The sequence below is a fragment of the Fusarium verticillioides genome, chromosome 10 (genome assembly GCF_000149555.1).
Source record: "Fusarium verticillioides 7600 chromosome 10, whole genome shotgun sequence".
Lineage (NCBI taxonomy): Eukaryota > Fungi > Ascomycota > Sordariomycetes > Hypocreales > Nectriaceae > Fusarium > Fusarium verticillioides.
The window spans coordinates 1,745,428-1,762,813 of record NC_031684.1 but is presented as its reverse complement, the minus strand read 5'-3'; the positions used below and the strand labels follow the sequence as shown (position 1 = coordinate 1,762,813).

Below are 17,386 nucleotides of genomic sequence, written 5' to 3'. Positions count from 1 at the left end.
CAGTCTATGGCCGTGTATCCTAGCTACTGCACAATCCACCACTGGTCATTTCCATCCACGGCGAAAGATACCACAACCTGGACGACCACGGCATCGGGACAGTAAGTAAAGCCCCTGCATTGAACTGGATCAGCAGGGGAGGGGAAGTTGGTGAGATAGTCAGTAAGGAGGGTGTTTAAAGGAGGAGAAGCCGATGGGCAGAGAGGTCGCAGAGAGAGCACCACCAGATGAGAGGAGAAGCCAGTGAGGCAGCGATCTCAAAGGCCCGGTGAAGCCAAGCAAAGGAGAGAAGTATGGTGATGACTGACGTTTCGCGTGGTACGCGAGGTAGTCGATCGAGGTAGGTAAGGTGATGGCATCGAGTTCACCAATAGTCAACTGCCTTCGGCGGGCGCTGAAAGGGGATCGAAGTCGACTTCGGTAGACGGATTGGGCACAAGACGGGTGCTGGAAGCACTCTCAGCTGCAGCTGTCAGCGATTGTTCAAATTGGCAAATGGATCTGGTGAAACTAACGGAAGTTCGAGTTTGCAGTTGAATGGCGTGGCCGTAAGCAGTATCACCCCATGCTTTTCTGACCGGAGGTCGCGGCGAGTGGAACAGAATGGGGGCACCAGGGAGGTGCAAAAAGGCTGCTCAAGACGGCGACGGCGAGAGAAGATGGCCAATCAGCCCAAGGCGGCGGCGACTGGAGGCGAGAGGAGGAGAGGAGAGGAAGATGAGCTTGCACTTCAAGCTGTGCCTTGGTCGCCGTCCCTCCTCGAGGCGCCCCCTCTCTGGGGCAAAGTACACCTCCAGGAGGGCAAGCAAGTCGTTGAGCCGGGGCATTTTGGGAGGCATCGCGGCGAGGCGGTTGGTGATGCTGCTTGAAGAACAAGACAGAATGTGAATGGAAAGGTTGCGAGGATGAGATGTGATCACAACTCCAAGATTGGAGAGGCACTGCGCTTTGCCGCAAAGATGGTAGGAGTGGAAAGTTCACGTACATCATTTCTTGAAACCAGTACGGTGATACAATACATCCTGTGCCAAATCAAGGCTGAGAGACTCGGTACCGGGACACCTATGACTACCCATAATATCCCTGAAGGAGTAAATTTTTGGCTTTTACACCGAGGTTTTAGAAATCTCGATGACATCTCACAACTCGAGAAGCTATCTGGGACTCGTAGCCGCGGCCTGTTGGTGGTTTTCACGGCCGAACAAAGCTTGCCAGAAAAGGCAAGATTCAACATAATTCGTTTTGGCGTCGACTTCGTTTAAAACTAGGAAAGCAGGAAGTTCGCGCGTATGAACGCTTCGACCCAGAAACGTATCCCCTAGCGAGGGCGTTCTATGCTAAGCTTGCCGAACTCAGTGACAAGGAAGTCTTGAAGACGTGTACCATGGATGCCACTGACGCCGGGGTGGCTTCGAGCGATGATCATGATGAAGAGAATGACGAGGACGAATCTACAGCTATCACAGCCACCGACACGGGGGTGGTTCTTGCGGTAACTACATAACTTAGCTACCGCCTAATATCAAGACACCAAAAATGATTTCGGCTATAACTTAACTATTTTAAGTCTAAAAGAGTTAGAAAAATATTTCTGATCACTTTAAATGAAACAAAAGCTGTGAAAAACGGCAAAAAGCCACCGCGGGATTCGAACCCGCAGTCTTCTGATTAGAAGTCAGACGCGTTAACCATTACGCCAGGCGGCCCTTGGTTATTATTGGAAATATCTGCAGCAAATCTCAATCAGGAACGAATCGCATTCTGGACCTGCCTAGGCAATCAGAGAATGCCAGGTGCCCCTCTGCTGACTACTGACTACAGACTGAGGATATTGACATGAAAAACATCCTTCCATTCTTATTTTTAATTGGGAGTGACGCCTCGGAAGCCTCGCGGCTTGAATGGCAGACCAATGTTGGCTTACTGGACAATTGAACAGTTGTAGTTGTTATCACCTGTTGACAGGATGTATTTCTGATCATATTTGAAAACATTCTCAGTATTCATCTTGGCTCAGTTCTTTTGTGGTGATTAGTGTGGTTTTATTGCACTTCTCACTCAATGCACATTCTAATACGTTGATTTGATAGGTCGCCGGCGTCTGTCCGCCTACGCTGGAGATCGCCATGAAATGATACAACCCCCCATCTAGCTGATTAAACACAAGGTTAGTCTTTAAAGTGGCAAGCAAGGGCGTTGAGAAATAATTGCTGAGGCTATCCCAGGTATCGTATGTGCTGTTGAAAAAGGCACCTGGCAATGGATGTATCGTGTCTTTAAGCTTGTTGAAGAAAGACAACAGAGCATGAGTCCATTTAGAACGATTTGTTCAGCACGTCCCTTCAGATTACATGCCAGGTATATTTGAGTGTATAGGTAGCCAATCGTGGAAACCGAAGGACATCTGGGAGGACCGAGTTGTCAAACTAGCTTAGTAGATACGCCTCTGCATCTTGAACCGTATCTCTCCAGCTAACATCTGCTTACCTAGCTAGCACTTTGTTCCCGCAGCTGCTGGTCCATCATCCTTTTTTAAGAAGCACACCAGTACTCCTTATCAGCTGCTTTTGGCGAGCCTTGATGTCATCGCACACAACAGATACTCTACATGATCCCCAAATCGAAAGGCTATCTAAGTCAGCTGGAAGTTCCTCAGGTCAATATACACAAACAACCCCAGCACGCATCACATGGCCACGTTTTCTGCCGTTAACATTGAGAAATGGGATGCAGAGCATTTAGGGGGGAACGCAGCGATGTCTCTGTTGAGGCAGCGTCACGTTGGCGACGATTCAGCGCAGACCGCAATTGCACCTGTTGACAAACAAATTTAAGGAGGCGACTCTGTCAACATGAGCAAGCAAACTCCAGATTTTGACTTAAGGTGGCAGAAATTCCGTGTCCAAGTCCTACCAAATCTATAATAAGTTACAATCACGCTACCCGAGTTCTTTTGTCTTTTAAGATAGAGATTCCAGATTCCCTAACTCAATAGCCTGTTTGCAACTTCCTATGACTCGTCACTTATCTGGGCTGTGACCACTGAATGTTATCGCACAATGCCGTTCCGAGGCGTCAAAGGAAACGTAGCCATCGACATTCGGCTCGACAGTATGTTAGACCTCTCTTTATTTTGTATCATTGTTTGGAGGTAAGAGCATCTCATTTGCTGAGACGCACCCGCACGAAGGTTTAGGTCCGTGATGCGAAATCATTTCTAGCTTACCAGTTACCATTCGGCAACAGTTCGAGGTCAAATCTTATTTCGGAGATTGAAACTCTCTGATGTATCACTATATAGGTGATTCGGGGCCTTCTAGATATCGCCATGGAAAACCAAGAAGCAAGTGCTCCTCTGCAAGCTCTTGAAGGCCTTCCACAGCTCTTTCGTATTCTATTCTCACGAATGATCTTATGACAACGATAAAAGGCCATCCATTAGGTTTCCTACTAACCAGCGCAATATGGGCAAGTGTCTCGGAACCTTCTGGGATGTCAGCGTGGAGAACAAGACGTGAGAACTCATCTACAAGCTCCTGGGGGCGCTCCATGGGGCGCTCGTACCTCTTATGAATCACCATTTGACGAAAGTGAAAGGCCATTTATCAAGCTGAATGTCGGTCTGTCTTCATTTGTATGTGGCTCGGGACCTTCGGGCTTATCGTCGTGGAAAAATAAAGATCTCATCTGCAAGCTCCTGGAGGCGTTCACGGCGTATTCGTATTTCTTGCTCACGGTTGCTGTTCAGCAAAGATTGAATCCAATTATCATTGACATAATGTCGGCCACGCCATCACTAGCAGGTGGCTTCAAATCTTCAAGTCATTGACCGTCCCTGTGCACACTGACGAGACGCAGGACTTCAGAGACCATGATCCTCTTTTTTGTTACCAGGTGTTGCTTCTTATGTTCAATCTTGCTACTAATGTAAGGGCATGTGCCAGAATGAGCAGAGGACGGAGGTCGAGAATATGGCTCAGCTAGGCAATCTGGCCAAGCCTAGTGTAACGAATCAGCGCGGGTAACGGGAGGATGCAGTGATGATGCGATATAGCGCCCTCATTAACCCACTTGTTTACCCCCATAACATATTCTGCAAGATTTTATCCTCCCTGTAGCAACTCCGGTCCGTTTCTTTCCCAATACCGCTGTAATCAAACAATTTGTGCCGACTCAAGATCTCGGGAATGAGCCCAAACAAGGGCCGTTTTCTACAAGCCGACTTAGCAAACACGAAGACAACTAACTGTGTTTCCATAGGCTTAATGCTAGAATTGAGGAAAATATCGTGCGAGACGTATGAGGACACAATCAGAAGACAATAGGCCAGCCTGATATCGATACATCACTCCACTTATGCAGTATAAGCTATATGAGCCAGTTCGGATAAATGATCAAAACCTGCTGTTAGGGGAGTAAGGATCAGCTATATTAAACTTAGTGCAAGTGTCTCTTCACCTGATCAGGGTTCAGATATCTCAATGAAAAGTGAGATGAAACTCAGGGAGCTCCATTTAGCCCGTAAAGACTCTTATTCATCATAGATCTACACAAACAACATCGAAATGAAGTGAGACTGCGCCCAGTGGCAATAAGAGCAGTTCATGAGTGACATTGCATGACGTTTTGTAGCACGTAACCTTGATGGTGAGCTCAACAACTTGCTTGGCACTATGGCAAGCCTCAAAGTCATAGCCGAGGAGGTTGTCTCGATTTATGGGTATAAATATGGCACTTTCTCCCGACTTCAAGGTAAGCTCGCCATTGGTCACCAGCCTCCAAACAAACGCAGCCATCACCAACGCAACAACTAAGGCTGGAGGATTCTGACCACCCTCTTTCAATCCAACATGTTCACGTCTTCATCCAGCTCTACTTTTACCTTTGCAGACACGTCTTCATCTGGACGCTCGCCAGAAGCCGATGGCACCATGATGGATGTTCCACTCCTGACTCATGACTGTGATTACAGGGATTGGGTTCGCATGGTGAAATACAACTTGAGGTTGAGGGGTACGATTGAACTTATCGAGAAGGATGAGGGACACGGAGTTGGAGGGACAAAAAGGGAAAAGGTGACCTGGGAATCAGTGGCTAAGAAAGAGAAGATGTATCTTTTGGGCTGCTGTCTCAGTGCCAAAGTCCGAAAAAACGTTCTTCTCTTTCCGTTGACGACAACTGTCAGGCAAATCTGGCATGCAATTCGAAAAGAAATTCTGGGCCTGACCCATGAAGAGCAGTATGCTCTGCTCTTCACCTTCTTGATGCAGAGTTCCATACCATATCCATCAGCGGACGAGTTTCTCGAAGCCATTGACGACAGATGGGAACACCTCGCCAGACACTTCCCCTTTCCCTTGTCCATTACATTGAGGCTCGCTACCGCACTCCTGGGCATCAAAAACCATGACGAGACCCTATATACTGGTTTCTGGAAGAGTCTCGATGGAATTGAGCCATCATACCAACTTCTCAAAGATTACGTTGAAAGAGAATCAGAAGCCGATTTCAGTGTATTCGAAACCACGGAAAACCCAAAAGATGTCAAATCCATGTCGAAAATTCTCTGCAAAAAATGCAAAAATAAGGCCCGGTGATCGTCGACAATAATACTCCCGACAGTTTGTCGCTTTCACCTAACCGACGTGGGACCATCGGAAAAGAAACGAGATGTTGAATACCTTGTCATTGGTGACGGCCGAGATGGAATGATGGTCCTGTATTATTTACCTTTTTTGACTACATGTCTCGTCTACCGAATCAATGTTGTACTTACGTTTCACCTGGGCTTAGCATTCAACGTGACTGAGTCTCAGCAGTTACTGTCTATTCAACATAGTCAATAAATCCTTTCTCAGTACTCTTCAATGTGAATTGATCTTTGCGATGAACAAGTATTCTACCCTTGCAATTGAACCCGGGTATCCCCTCCCTGTCCAGAAGTGTCCAGCGCAGCTCGGATAGGTAGTATATTAGACTATCCTGCTGCTGGTGCTCCAACCTCTCAAATCGTACACGTAGTCTGTTGCCTTGGGATTATCACTCGAAGTCAGCAGTAAAAATGAAGCGTAGCATCATGGGCCATGTCGTTGAACCCACGTGTAGCCTGACCTTCCAGGTTGACGAGGTGTCCACTTTTCACGACGCGTTGGAAGGAATACATCCTACTCTACTGGACATGTCGGTACCTACCTACTTAAGCGTAAATAATGCTCCTCCTGATACAACCAATTAAGGCGGATGGCCCAGCGGTTTAACTTCTGGGACGGCGTTGAAACCGATGCACGATCACGTGCGTCAACAGTCTCTGGCGAACAGGCGACCCCTAGTTCGATGACACTAATGCTACACGATCACGATACGTTTCATTTCTGTCGAAGATTTTTTTAGATTTTTTGGGGAACTTTGGACGAGCGCATCGTTGACAAACGCGAAGGCATAAATCTTGCGGCGCGATGACCTGACAAGATGAGAGTGATGATATGGTGGTGGCCATGTGATGCGTGCTGGCGCTGTTTGTGCATATGACCTAACTCCAAGACTTCCAGCGTCCAGGCGACTTACATAGCCTTACTATGCTCACTAAAAGCAGCTAACAAGGAGTACTAGTGCACTTCTTAAAAAAGGATAATGGACCAGCAGCTGCGGGAATAAAGTGCGAGGTAATTAGATATTAGCTAAAGAGATATATTTTAAGATATAGAGATATATATATTAAGCTACTTTAATATTAAGGTCCTTTTAAATATCCTTTATCTTTAATAATTAGTTACTTATATTATTAAATAGACTTAATATATAATCTAAAAGGATATTCTAGATAAATTAGTTAAAGGAGCCTATACTTTATTTTTTTATATTCTTTTTTATTAATAAACTAAATAATGCGATATGCCTATCCCCAGACGACTTTTTCGACGCCATAGATAACGTGTGCGAGCATCTCACCAACAGTCTCTCGCGGCGTCTACTTATCATCTTGAAGCTCAGCATGACATGTAGCGGCATTAAGCAACTTTAGGTTTCTGGCAACGCCGCAAGAACACCAGTAATCTAATAGTTAAGCTGTTCAATAGATACTTAAAACAGGTAGAGGTAATTGATACTTTATTCTCAAACTCAAGGCAACCCGAATCAACATAAGTAAGGCAATATTCTGTAATATTGCCAGAAAGAAACATAATTGATATTTAATAAGAGGAGTTTGACTAAACGCAATAATATAGGGCTGTTACTAAAGCAGCTAGGTACCAGACGCGCCGTTCTCAATGGAGGTCCAGAAACTGTATTAGTGGTTGTTATTTAATAAAGTGAATGCCTACTCAATTGCGGCTAATTATACAGTAGGTTCGGGAGGAGGCAGGAATGATTCCTTCCTATTGTGTTTTATTTCTTCTGCTTAATAAAAAAAGCTCCCGTGGCCTAATGGCTAAGGCGTCTGACTTCTATGTGTGGTCTTTCCAACGGTCCGATTGGAGGAGACCATGCCGGTTGCTCATCAGAAGATTGCCAGTTCGATCCTGGCCGGGAGCTCTCTTTTTCGACTTTTTGAACTGTGTAAAATGATCAGAATCGTTTTAGCTTTCAAATGAACTTTTTTTTGACTCTTTTAGACTTGAATTAGTGCAGTTGTAGCTGAAAATATTTTTGCTGTCTTGATGTTAGGTGTCGACCAAGTCACGTGGCCGCGACATTCCCCATGCGCGATGATGACGTTTAGATTCCCAGCGACTTCAACGCAACTAACTACTCCCTACCTTAAACTTATTTAAACTAGTCGACTAGCTCAATTACCTATCTATTTTTTCAATAGTCTTTCATGCCAAGATTATCTGTGTTCAGATTACGATGAAAATTAGGAGCGGAACCGAGACTCACGAGGATAACGCCACCGCGCGCGGTCACAAGAGACAGTCAAGCAAGACGGACTCTGCGTCTGCGCCGGAGCCAAGGACCAAACATGCCAAGACGAGTTAAACTCGCCCTTCGACGCCAGAGAGACAGAAACCAACGCTGACGGAGAAGGACCTCGAGTTCCACTTCGACCACTCTCAGATCCGGGATCCGCGAGCAACGCCGGGTCGCGTCAAGCGTCCCCGGTATGAGGAGCGCGAACTAAGTGAGGAGTTTCTGTCCAAGTTCCACATCCCCAAGCATAGAAATAAGCACACGGACCCGTTGTATTCATTCTACGATCTTCATCGATGTCACCGTGAGAGTCCAGATGGGTCCCCGACCTACGATAGCGCGGGCTTTCAGCTCGACTACGAGAAAGTTGCCAAGTGGATGAAGCCAGTGGCTTACAACAAGAAATCAATGGTCAATGGCATGGAGCGCCATCTGAAGAGGGTCGAGGAGGAGACAAAGAAGATCTACAACTGCTTCTTCATTGATGGAAAGGCCTCGGGGGGCAAGAAAACACCGAACCTTGATATAAGGTGTTAAAATAAACTTAGTAAAGAGCCCCCTAAGCTTAGACTAAACTTGCCTAAATATTTTTTATCTCTTAGGGTTAAGGTCTTGAGTTTTCTTTCCTCCCCTAGAAAGGGTCCAGAGGGTGAAGACGGCAGTCTGCAGGTCATGCATCAGATTCAAGATCAGGTCTCCAAGGATCTCGGGGTCCCCTGGCACCAGATCGACCCGAAGCAGCTGAAGAAATGGGAAGATCAGGGGTTCGCCAAGGTGGACGCGGGTAAATGGTGGTATCGGCCGAATCAAGTTGAGCGCGATCGCTTCATGAAGATGCTAGAGGGGCTTCACTCCGGAAGGATCTATAGCCGTAAAGTGGATTCAGATCCTAGGGTGTCTTATCTCTCAGGATGTAATAGTACTTCAATTCCAGTATAGCTTTGTTTATCATTCCTCCAGCTAGGGGTCACAGGGTGCGTGCTAGTGAGAGGATCTCGCAGACTATTTCGATCTCTGACTAACGGTGCAACCACTACGTGCAGGAATATTCAACCGGTCGGCAATTTGGATTTGCCGACCCAATAAACACGGGTGATGAAAAGTCCTCGGCTCGTTTAGAGTGGGTTAGACCAAACTGTCATTCCCAAGCGACGTTAGCGCTCCCTACGGGGCCCTGGATCACATCGCCTCGAGGATGAGACGGGCCTACGAGTCTCCCTTGCATGACACTCCCCACATCAAAAGGGCGCTTGTTCTACACGCCCTTGTGACGTTTTACATCATGCTTATGATCATGTCTCAGAGATAAAATACAACATCGAAATATTTGGAATTTGGCACATCACATCGCAGAGATATATCACATTTCTACAACTGCCGAAGAGAAACAGTGACTGCGGAAATAATGACCACTCAGACACAGTTGCTGGAGGATATGCTGCCCTCAACTGCCGAGGCACCAACTTACGTGGACTCTCCACCCAGGAGCGTCGCCAACAGCAGCACCCCAGCACCAGCAGTGGCATCTCGTTTACAGAAAATAGCAGTGACATTCCAACTGTCCGGCGTCAACTTTGCAGCCAGCGCTACAAACGGCCTCATCGTCGTGGGTCTCCCCCAAATGACCGCCGGTCTCGCCCTCCCCCCATCCCTCGCCTTCTGGCCCTCCTCCGTGCAGGGCCTCGCGACAGCCTCAACGCTGCTGCTCGCGGGTGCCCTCGCGGACGTGCTTGGCGCAAGATCCGTCGATCTGCTCGGGTGCATCCTCAGCGGCGCGCTCATGCTGGCCTGCGGATTCGTCCGCACGGGCGAGCAGCTAGTTGCGCTAAGGGCCCTACAGGGCGTTGCGCTCGCGCTGCATCTCTCGAGCTCTGTGGCGCTCGTGACGAGGACGCTGGCGCAGGGACGGGGCAGGAACTTTGCGTTTGCATGTCTGGGGTTGAGCCAGCCGCTTGGCTTTTCGTTTGGGCTCGTCCTTGGCGGAGTGCTGGTCGAGACTATTGGCTGGAGATCGGGTTGGTTTCTCTACGGTGGCATCAATCTTGTCTTGTCCGGGGTGGGCTTCTGGTCTCTGCCAAAGTCCGAGCCACTTGGAACGTTACACGATGTGCTGCAGAGCGTTGCGACCAAGATTGATTGGCTCGGCACTCTTCTCGCTTCAGCTTTCATGGCACTGCTGTCATACTTCCTAGCGTACGCCACCGTTTCCCGTGTCTTAATTCAACGGCATGGCATAATTGACAATCTACAGCATCATCAGCACAGATGTGTACCGCATCAAAGACGCAAGCAGTATTGTTCTTCTAAGTACGAGTCTCGTTGCACTGCCGCTCTTTGTCGGCTGGATGCATCTTCAGGTGAAAAGGGGTCTCCCGGCCTTGATACCGAATGCGTTCTGGCGGAACCACTCTTTCACCACGATCTGCGTGACCATAGCCTTATCCAACGCTGTCATAAACTCTCTAGAGCTATTTGCGAGTCTCTTGTGAGTGTTAAACCCGAATGACAGCTCGTAGCACCCCACGTTTGTTAATCTTGGCCTAGCTTCCAAGAGGTGCAGCACCTATCAGCTCTCAGTGCAGCTATTCGCATTCTTCCTAGCGTCGTGGTGGGTGCAGCCCTCAACTTCACAACAGGTCTAGTTGTCCACAAGATCCCTGCTATATGGCTCGTTGTTATCACATCTGTCCTCACAGCAATCTCGCCTCTGCTCATGGCACTCATCGACCCCGCGTGGACGTACTGGACAGCTGCATTCTTCGCGCAGGTTCTCATGCCCTTCTCAGTAGACGTCCTCTTCACGGTGGGTCTGATAGTGGTCACTGAAACCTTCTCCGAGGACAAACAGGCGGTGGCCGGGTCAGTGTTCAACGCAGCGTCGCAGTTTGGAAATGCCATGGGTTTAGCCGTGATGCAGGCTATATCGACCCTTGTAAGCAAGCAACATGCAGGATCGAAGCCAGCTGAGGCTCTTCTTCAGGGCTACAAGGCAAGTTTCTGGGCCATGTTTTCATTCATGGTTCTCTGTGCTCTCATTGGAGGTGTCGGGTTGCGCAAAGCCGGCAAAGTCGGTCTGAAGCAGGAGTAAAAAGGGGGCGCTGGACAATACAGAAGTTGAGGGTGGCGATCTCCCTGGGAGATGGGAAAGTGGAATTCGGTGACATTTCGATATAATTCTATTGAATGAACGGGAGATGGGCCTTGTTCCGTCGTAACTCGGAGCGGGCTCCGAAACCTAGTCGGCTCCCAACTGAGTTATTGGGTCCGACATGGGTCCTTGGCATTGGGTTCAGCTTTCAGAGTACTAGCAGTGTCGATCCCGCGGGAACGTGTCTTGGAGTTCAGCTGTCACGGAAATACCTACTCTACGATCCCTGGAAAGAAATGTTGGTTCCTAAGATCCATTTCCTGAATAACTCCATGATCAGCCCTATCTAATACCTGTTTCATCGGTGGTGGTGTGTCGTGGGAAAAAGTTTACAGTGGCCCTGTCGGAAGTTCCTCACGGAAGTTCCGTTGGCACGCTATGGGTCAACTAAAGTGCCGCCGCTGGGTAGTTAATATCCAGGAAGCCACCTACCCACAGACAACTCGATTTAGTGGGCTCTGATCCAGTTACAGAGGGATCCGCTGCGGCTCTTGCTCCGAGTCTAAGGGCCTAGACCGTCCACGGCATCGATGCGCTAGTTACGTGTAAGGGAACGATCTTAGGGCTGTTGGGGGGGCGCAAACGCGCGTTCTGTAAGTGGCTTGCTTTGGTGGTTTTGGGGGTTCACCTCCAGCCAGGTATTTGGGGTACCTTAGCCTTAGGTATGGTTCAGCCGTCAATTTACCTGGCAATCAAATTAATTTACGAGACAATGTCTTGGAAGACTTGAGACATTTCCGTAGGGACTTGTGTACATGATTGACGATCGACTGACCTTAGAAGAATGCCATTATGACTTGATTACGGTATTGTCTAGAATTCCATCCATCAGTGATCATCGGATGCCATGTACCTCGCTTAGTGGGCGGCTTGGGGGACCGTCAGGCCGTTTGGTGGTGAACGCGCAATAAACGCCAAACTGACATTCCACGCCACGCCTTGTGACATCCCATCTCATCCCGATTCTCTAATCTAACGTCAATCGCAATTGATCATCCCAATACGGAAGGGAATGATACTTGGCCCTGGACTCCTGGAAAGCTGAGATCCCTGCCGTGTATCAGTCGATAGGATCGATAACCGTTATGATCTCGCAGTATAGCAACCAAGAACCTGAATCGCTAATCTCGCATGCATGACTGACACCTCTAGTTATTCAAGATCCAAGCCTGTCGAGCTACACCAGGCAAAGCCAGCTAGGATCTTTCTTATCTTGGTTGCCCAGAGCCGCGTCGCAGGGTTGGGTGAGGTTACTTTGCGACGTGAATCGGGACTGGTTTGCGAGTCAGTCTCGAAGCGAGACGTTACGTGGAGATCTTGCGGGCCCATGGCTTGGGACTTGGCTTGGCCTCAGAAACTGAAGTGCCTGGGAACCGGAAACTCGAGGCAGAGACATGTGGCCGTAGACTAGAGCTGAACGGACAACGCCACGAATGAGCACCCTAATCCCAGTGCCGAGCACATCGGAATTAGGCCATTGAAGGTTTAGCCCCTGCTTATTGCTGATTACATCACCTACCAAATCTCGGTGTTATCCCTTTCAGCTCCATTGTGGCACTCTAGCGCTGAAGCTTGTTTTCCCTGGCATGAGCAGAGCATGAGCATGAGCCCTTGAGGCACAGCCCAAACAGAAGAAGCGGAGGGTCCCTGGGCTTGCTTTGGCCTGCCCTGGTCTGGCTGGTCTGTCTTGTCTACCCTGGCTGCTGGGTAAGGTGCTATAGCATACCATCCATCCCGACCGTTCATCGGTACCTAAAACTAAATGGCTTAGAGGGTACGGAGTAGCGTGAATCGATCAAAAGCCCGTGATCCGCTTCCCCAGATTCACTTCTCACGAACCCCTCTCTCTCCATCTCATCCTCCCTATTCTGGGATGTACTTTTTACCGGGCAGACTACCTATACCTAATTAGCTCCCCCTCCCAACGGATATAATTCTGCCTCTTGGTCCGGTGGCATCTTTTTTTTTTTCTCGTTCTGTTTCTCTGCCCCATCCCTGAAGGCGATCATCATGTATAATGAAACTCAGACCTCGACTGCCGAAGCCCGTCGGCTCAAGAAACGGGAGCTCGATCGCAAGGCCCAACGCCTGGCGCGAGAGCGCACAAAGAGTCGCATCGCTCAATTGGAGAGCATGGTCGACAACCTTCGGCAGGACGACTCTAATGCGCAAATAGCTACCTTGATGGACCAATTAGGCAAGGTCACCAAGGAGAGGGACAATTTATTACAGGTCCTCGATTCTTTAGGCTCCACGATCCGTCGGCACATTGGCGATACCAACAGCGCCACCACCACGAGCGAGCCACGATCAGAGACAAAATCCGAGTCGCCAGCCTATGCTGGACAATCACAATCACAATCACAGTCGCAATCAACACCAAACGAACGAATAGTCCCAATCATGACCCAAAGAGCAACCTCAGAAACAAGCAACTCTACAATACTAGAACTCCCCATCAACCACAACCATGCTCCCCCGCACGACCCCTTCTCCTATGACGGCTGGAACTACGCCGTGACGACAGAGCACTACCCAACCTCGATGGCCTTCGACAACTCGATCCTCCCTCCCGCCGGCAACGGCTTCATCCCCATCCAGCCTCTCCTCCCAAACCTTCCCCCAACACCCGAAGAGGACGACGTCATCATCCCCAAGGCCCCCGTGCTCTGCCACTGCTCCAGTCCGACGAGCTGCGCCTCTGGCTACCACGACGTCAAGCCCAACATCTGGCGCGCCATAAACGAGGTCCTCGTCAAGCCCACAAAGCTCTCGGCTGAGGAGATCGCGATCGAGGAGTACAACGCGGAGGACATACCCGTGCGCGCCGTGGTCGAGGGCTGGGATAGCGTCGAGCGCGCGGGCAAGATGACGCCGACGTGGCGCAAGCTGCGAAGGGCGGATGAGCTGTGCTTTTCAAATTGCGCAGAAACAGAGCGTTTGGCTGTCTTGAGGATATGCCATCTTTTGATCACGTATCACGGCGATCCTACAATAGAGAGACGCGCGACTTTACCGCGATGGTACTGGAATAGGTGCGACAAGCCAATTAATCCTCCACGCGAATGGACCAAAAAAGCTAACAAATTCACAGACCATCGCAAGCGCTACCGCATTCATACGGCATTGACTTTTTCGTCTGGTAAGTCCCAACTCAATTCAATTGAACCCGCCTCACCACCACAAAAACTAACCCCACCCGCAGGCCCGGTCTCCGCGAGCGCCTCATCTTCTCCCAACACCAATACTGCAACAACTCCTTCTGGGAGCTTCTCCAATCCAACCTAAAGATCCTCTGGACGGACACCTTCCAGGACACATTCTACCACAACGCGCACACGGGCAAATACCACATATCGCCACTGTTCGAGCAGCGCATCCGCGACATCAACGCCTGGACCATGTCGACGGACTTTTTCCAGCACTTTCCCGAGCTGAGCGAGGATATCCCAGCGTATGTGGGGATACCGGCTTCTATGGGGGCCGTGCATCCATCTGCTGTTGTGCCGTCGAGTAGGAGGCGGTATGATGATGATGAGAGCAAAGTACATAAAGGACAGAGGGCAGCGATATGTTAGCAGTAGAGACTCTTCCAATGCTAAACGAACGAATGATGTACAGATTTGGTGTATTTGTGATGCCATTGCTTTGACTGTGCCTCTTGCTAATTTGACTCAATGCTATTCCCATATCCATTACCCTCAACAGTACCATCTTGGGGAAAGTCTTTGTAGAGCCATGGATCGCCCAGGAGCTCTTTGGCTGTACTTCGATCTTCAGGGCGCCAGGTGATCATTCTCTTGACAAATCGGATGAATCGCGTTTTTTCCTCGCCAGACATACATGTGAGTGTACTATCAAGGTTGGAATTCCTGGGCACACGGCTCGGCCTTTTTAATTCTCCTTGTCAGACATCAGTAAGCATTACCCTAGCAAGCCTTCAGATACAATCACATACCGCTTTCCTGGTAAAACAAGGCCGATCTCCTCCCTTTGTTTACGAGGTCGTGGGGGGTAGGGCCGAGTAGTGCGCCGATCTGTGCCAAATGGGTCAAGTCATCGTGTGCCGTCCCGTCCCCAAGAGTCAAAGGGCTAAAGAGGCTTTTCTTTTCAAGTAAATCCCAAAGCTATCATCGTACGATTAGTAACGCCACTGTTTGTCATGCATGATACTAGAGGGAGATCGTTACCATTACCCCAAGGCTCCAGATGTCCGCGGAGTAGCTGTACCCAGAGTTGAGGATGACTTCTGGTGCTCGGTATTTCTCTCCTTGAATCGCGCCGTAGTACAACTTTCCAGGCATTGAACGGACAGCAAGATCAAAATCAACAAGCTGTATGATACCCGTTGGTTGAGTAAGCGGTCCGTAGTTATTTCGAGACAGGTAAATGGTGCGGTCGTCTAATTGCTTCTCTGGCAATGGGTTGTTGTACTCGTCGGTTGCATCTTTTTCAAACATCTTGGGGTCTTCGATTCTTATCATGATGTTGTCGGGTTTAAGATCTGCAATAAGTCTTACTAGTGTCGCAGACCTAGCTGCCTATTTATTCGCTTACCAGCATGAATTGTATGACACTCAGTGTGAAGGTAGTCGAGCCCAAGAAGTATCATTTGGAGGAGAATCTTTAGAATGTCTGGAGGGATGACGCCACCAATGTATCTGGAGCAATATAGCCAAAGCGGCTCACGCAGAGGCTCCAACACGAGGCATGGGTGGCTGCCATATGGACTGTCGAGGTTAAAAGTGTCTGTGAGTTTTCGAATGAAGTGCCATCCGCGGTGCTTAGGATTCGTTTGGTTGATATGCTGGAGGATCTTGATTTCATTTTCTGCAGAACGTCCTCTGTTCGAGCTCTTGGTTGTCTTGACTTTGATCGCAACATACTTCTCTGCGGACCACTTCCATCTAGCAGAGTTAGTCTTTGCCTTATACCTCAGATCTTATGAACTTAAAATAGAATTTATACCGGTTGAGATCTCGAGCAAGCCAAACGGTCGAATTGGTCCCATATCCCAGCTTGGTCGCCACCTGATATCTACCATTCAGAAGCTGCCCCAACCTAATAGGATAAAACCTCTCCGGACTGTAGTTTGGAGTCTTCTCTTCCTCGATAGGACATGTAAGATCAAGACGTGCAGCTGGTATGGCGCACGGCGGCCATGGTTGGTGGTACAACGCCATGACGGGCCTCGACCTGATCATTCCCCGTGACTTTCTTTGAATAGGAGATCTAACAAAGCCTGATAGTTCTTCTAGCAAGCGCCATATCATGCGACGTGACCTCTGAAGGGTTGTCTTGTGTTGTGTTGATGATGACGAGAGCGAGCGTATGCGGCGTTGATAAGCAAAAGTGGGGCGGGATTGTTCGCAGTCAAACTGATTGTTGATTGTTGTTTGACGCCTCACAACACACTGCCAAGGCTGCGTGGGTAGAACCGTAGAAGAGGTCAGCATATTTTTATCCTTACATAGAACTTCATATGGCTAGCAAATCGTCTACAATAATCGTGCCAATACTTGGGATCAAGTAGTCAAAGAGTGTGCCAAAATACTGTTGAAATGTAGTAAGTTCTTCTGTCCCTTGTTACCTTGCTTGGGTATCTATCCATGGATTGTTTGCATCTCAGCCTAGGTAGTCACAAGGCCAGTTTCCATGTTGCTGCTTTTGTTCCTTTGTCTTTTCCTGACGCCTTGTAGGTCAGTAGGAGAACAATATGAAGGAATGGTAGCTACTGTAGTAGTATGTCTCGTTAGAATGTCATAAGCTTTAACTATGAATCAATCAGTAGCCATTTTAGTAAACTCCAAGAAGCATAAAAGGACATGATCCCAAACGCCAGATTGACCGGTTTACCATCCCCAACTCTCATCATGTTTCAACGCCCCTTGGGAAAGACTTTGCGTCATCCTCTCATTTTCGTTTTCAAAGGCTGCAGGCCTATAAATCATTACACTTGGAGCATACATGATGCAGTCGTTGCGAACCCAAAGCTGCAAGGAGCGAATGGCGTGTTCATTCCGTGAGTATGAAAAAAACACATCAGACGACAAAATCGCTAAACATCCTTCCCAGGGGTCGGCCGCATATCTCCAGAAAAAGATCCATCTATGCGCGTTAATACGAAGATTCTGAAGGACGACAAGATTCTAACCTCATTTCACGCGTACGAGGATTGTAGAGTCATATATTCAAGGGATGCTTATAATCAAGCTCAGAGGAAGCTAACAATGGAACTCGATAATGATGGACGCTGGCTGGCTGTTGGCAAGGATGGCAATTTGACAAAGGAGGTTCTGAGAGAAAGACCTGCTTCGAATTGGTGGAAGT

General features: G+C 48.7%; 6 protein-coding genes and 2 non-coding genes across 8 annotated transcripts; 6 read left to right on the top strand and 2 right to left on the bottom strand.

Annotated features, from left to right (window-relative positions):
• Window positions 1-659: 659 nt before the first annotated feature.
• Window positions 660-1,504, top strand: FVEG_08478 (hypothetical protein; the record flags this gene model as incomplete). The annotated part of the gene is made up of 2 exons (XM_018897372.1): window positions 660-851; window positions 1,172-1,504. The coding sequence occupies 2 exons, from the start codon at window positions 660-662 to the stop codon at window positions 1,502-1,504; spliced, it is 525 nt and encodes a 174-aa protein (XP_018755007.1).
• A 129-nt stretch (window positions 1,505-1,633) lies between these two features.
• FVEG_16333 lies at window positions 1,634-1,706 on the bottom strand. The gene has a single exon. It is a non-coding gene; the product is annotated as a tRNA-Arg (tRNA).
• Window positions 1,707-4,766: 3,060 nt separating this feature from the next.
• On the top strand, window positions 4,767-5,897 carry FVEG_08479 (hypothetical protein). Its single transcript, XM_018897373.1, has one exon. It carries the CDS (start codon window positions 4,851-4,853, stop codon window positions 5,595-5,597), a length of 747 nt encoding a protein of 248 aa, XP_018755008.1. The 5' UTR covers window positions 4,767-4,850; the 3' UTR covers window positions 5,598-5,897.
• A 1,514-nt stretch (window positions 5,898-7,411) lies between these two features.
• FVEG_16334 lies at window positions 7,412-7,533 on the top strand. The gene has a single exon. It is a non-coding gene; the product is annotated as a tRNA-Arg (tRNA).
• Window positions 7,534-7,848: 315 nt separating this feature from the next.
• Window positions 7,849-8,445, top strand: FVEG_08480 (hypothetical protein; the record flags this gene model as incomplete). The annotated part of the gene is made up of 2 exons (XM_018897374.1): window positions 7,849-7,972; window positions 7,997-8,445. The coding sequence occupies 2 exons, from the start codon at window positions 7,849-7,851 to the stop codon at window positions 8,443-8,445; spliced, it is 573 nt and encodes a 190-aa protein (XP_018755009.1).
• A 684-nt stretch (window positions 8,446-9,129) lies between these two features.
• FVEG_08481 (hypothetical protein) lies at window positions 9,130-11,766 on the top strand. The gene is made up of 3 exons (XM_018897375.1): window positions 9,130-10,101; window positions 10,160-10,393; window positions 10,453-11,766. The coding sequence occupies exons 1-3, from the start codon at window positions 9,314-9,316 to the stop codon at window positions 10,994-10,996; spliced, it is 1,566 nt and encodes a 521-aa protein (XP_018755010.1). The 5' UTR covers window positions 9,130-9,313; the 3' UTR covers window positions 10,997-11,766.
• Window positions 11,767-12,686: 920 nt separating this feature from the next.
• On the top strand, window positions 12,687-14,734 carry FVEG_08482 (hypothetical protein). The gene is made up of 3 exons (XM_018897376.1): window positions 12,687-14,091; window positions 14,151-14,198; window positions 14,262-14,734. Exons 1-3 carry the CDS (start codon window positions 13,067-13,069, stop codon window positions 14,632-14,634), a joined length of 1,446 nt encoding a protein of 481 aa, XP_018755011.1. The 5' UTR covers window positions 12,687-13,066; the 3' UTR covers window positions 14,635-14,734.
• FVEG_08483 (CMGC/SRPK protein kinase) lies at window positions 13,380-16,356 on the bottom strand. The gene is made up of 5 exons (XM_018897377.1): window positions 16,025-16,356; window positions 15,614-15,963; window positions 15,247-15,560; window positions 15,015-15,183; window positions 13,380-14,959 (listed from the first exon to the last, which is right to left on the bottom strand). Exons 1-5 carry the CDS (start codon window positions 16,327-16,329, stop codon window positions 14,721-14,723), a joined length of 1,377 nt encoding a protein of 458 aa, XP_018755012.1. The 5' UTR covers window positions 16,330-16,356; the 3' UTR covers window positions 13,380-14,720.
• Between the last annotated feature and the right edge of the window lie 1,030 nt (window positions 16,357-17,386).

Coding starts and splice junctions, on each gene's coding strand:
- FVEG_08481 (XM_018897375.1), top strand. CDS start 9,314: ATGACCACTCAGACACAGTTGCTGGAGGATATGCTGCCCTCAACTGCC. Junction 10,102..10,159: donor CTGCTGTCATACTTCCTAGC/GTACGCCACCGT, acceptor GACAATCTACAG/CATCATCAGCACAGATGTGT. Junction 10,394..10,452: donor GAGCTATTTGCGAGTCTCTT/GTGAGTGTTAAA, acceptor ATCTTGGCCTAG/CTTCCAAGAGGTGCAGCACC.
- FVEG_08479 (XM_018897373.1), top strand. CDS start 4,851: ATGTTCACGTCTTCATCCAGCTCTACTTTTACCTTTGCAGACACGTCT.
- FVEG_08483 (XM_018897377.1), bottom strand. CDS start 16,329: ATGATATGGCGCTTGCTAGAAGAACTATCAGGCTTTGTTAGATCTCCT. Junction 15,561..15,613: donor GTGTCATACAATTCATGCTG/GTAAGCGAATAA, acceptor GACTTATTGCAG/ATCTTAAACCCGACAACATC. Junction 14,960..15,014: donor CTTGTTTTACCAGGAAAGCG/GTATGTGATTGT, acceptor ATGTCTGACAAG/GAGAATTAAAAAGGCCGAGC.
- FVEG_08482 (XM_018897376.1), top strand. CDS start 13,067: ATGTATAATGAAACTCAGACCTCGACTGCCGAAGCCCGTCGGCTCAAG. Junction 14,092..14,150: donor CCGCGATGGTACTGGAATAG/GTGCGACAAGCC, acceptor ACAAATTCACAG/ACCATCGCAAGCGCTACCGC. Junction 14,199..14,261: donor GGCATTGACTTTTTCGTCTG/GTAAGTCCCAAC, acceptor CCCCACCCGCAG/GCCCGGTCTCCGCGAGCGCC.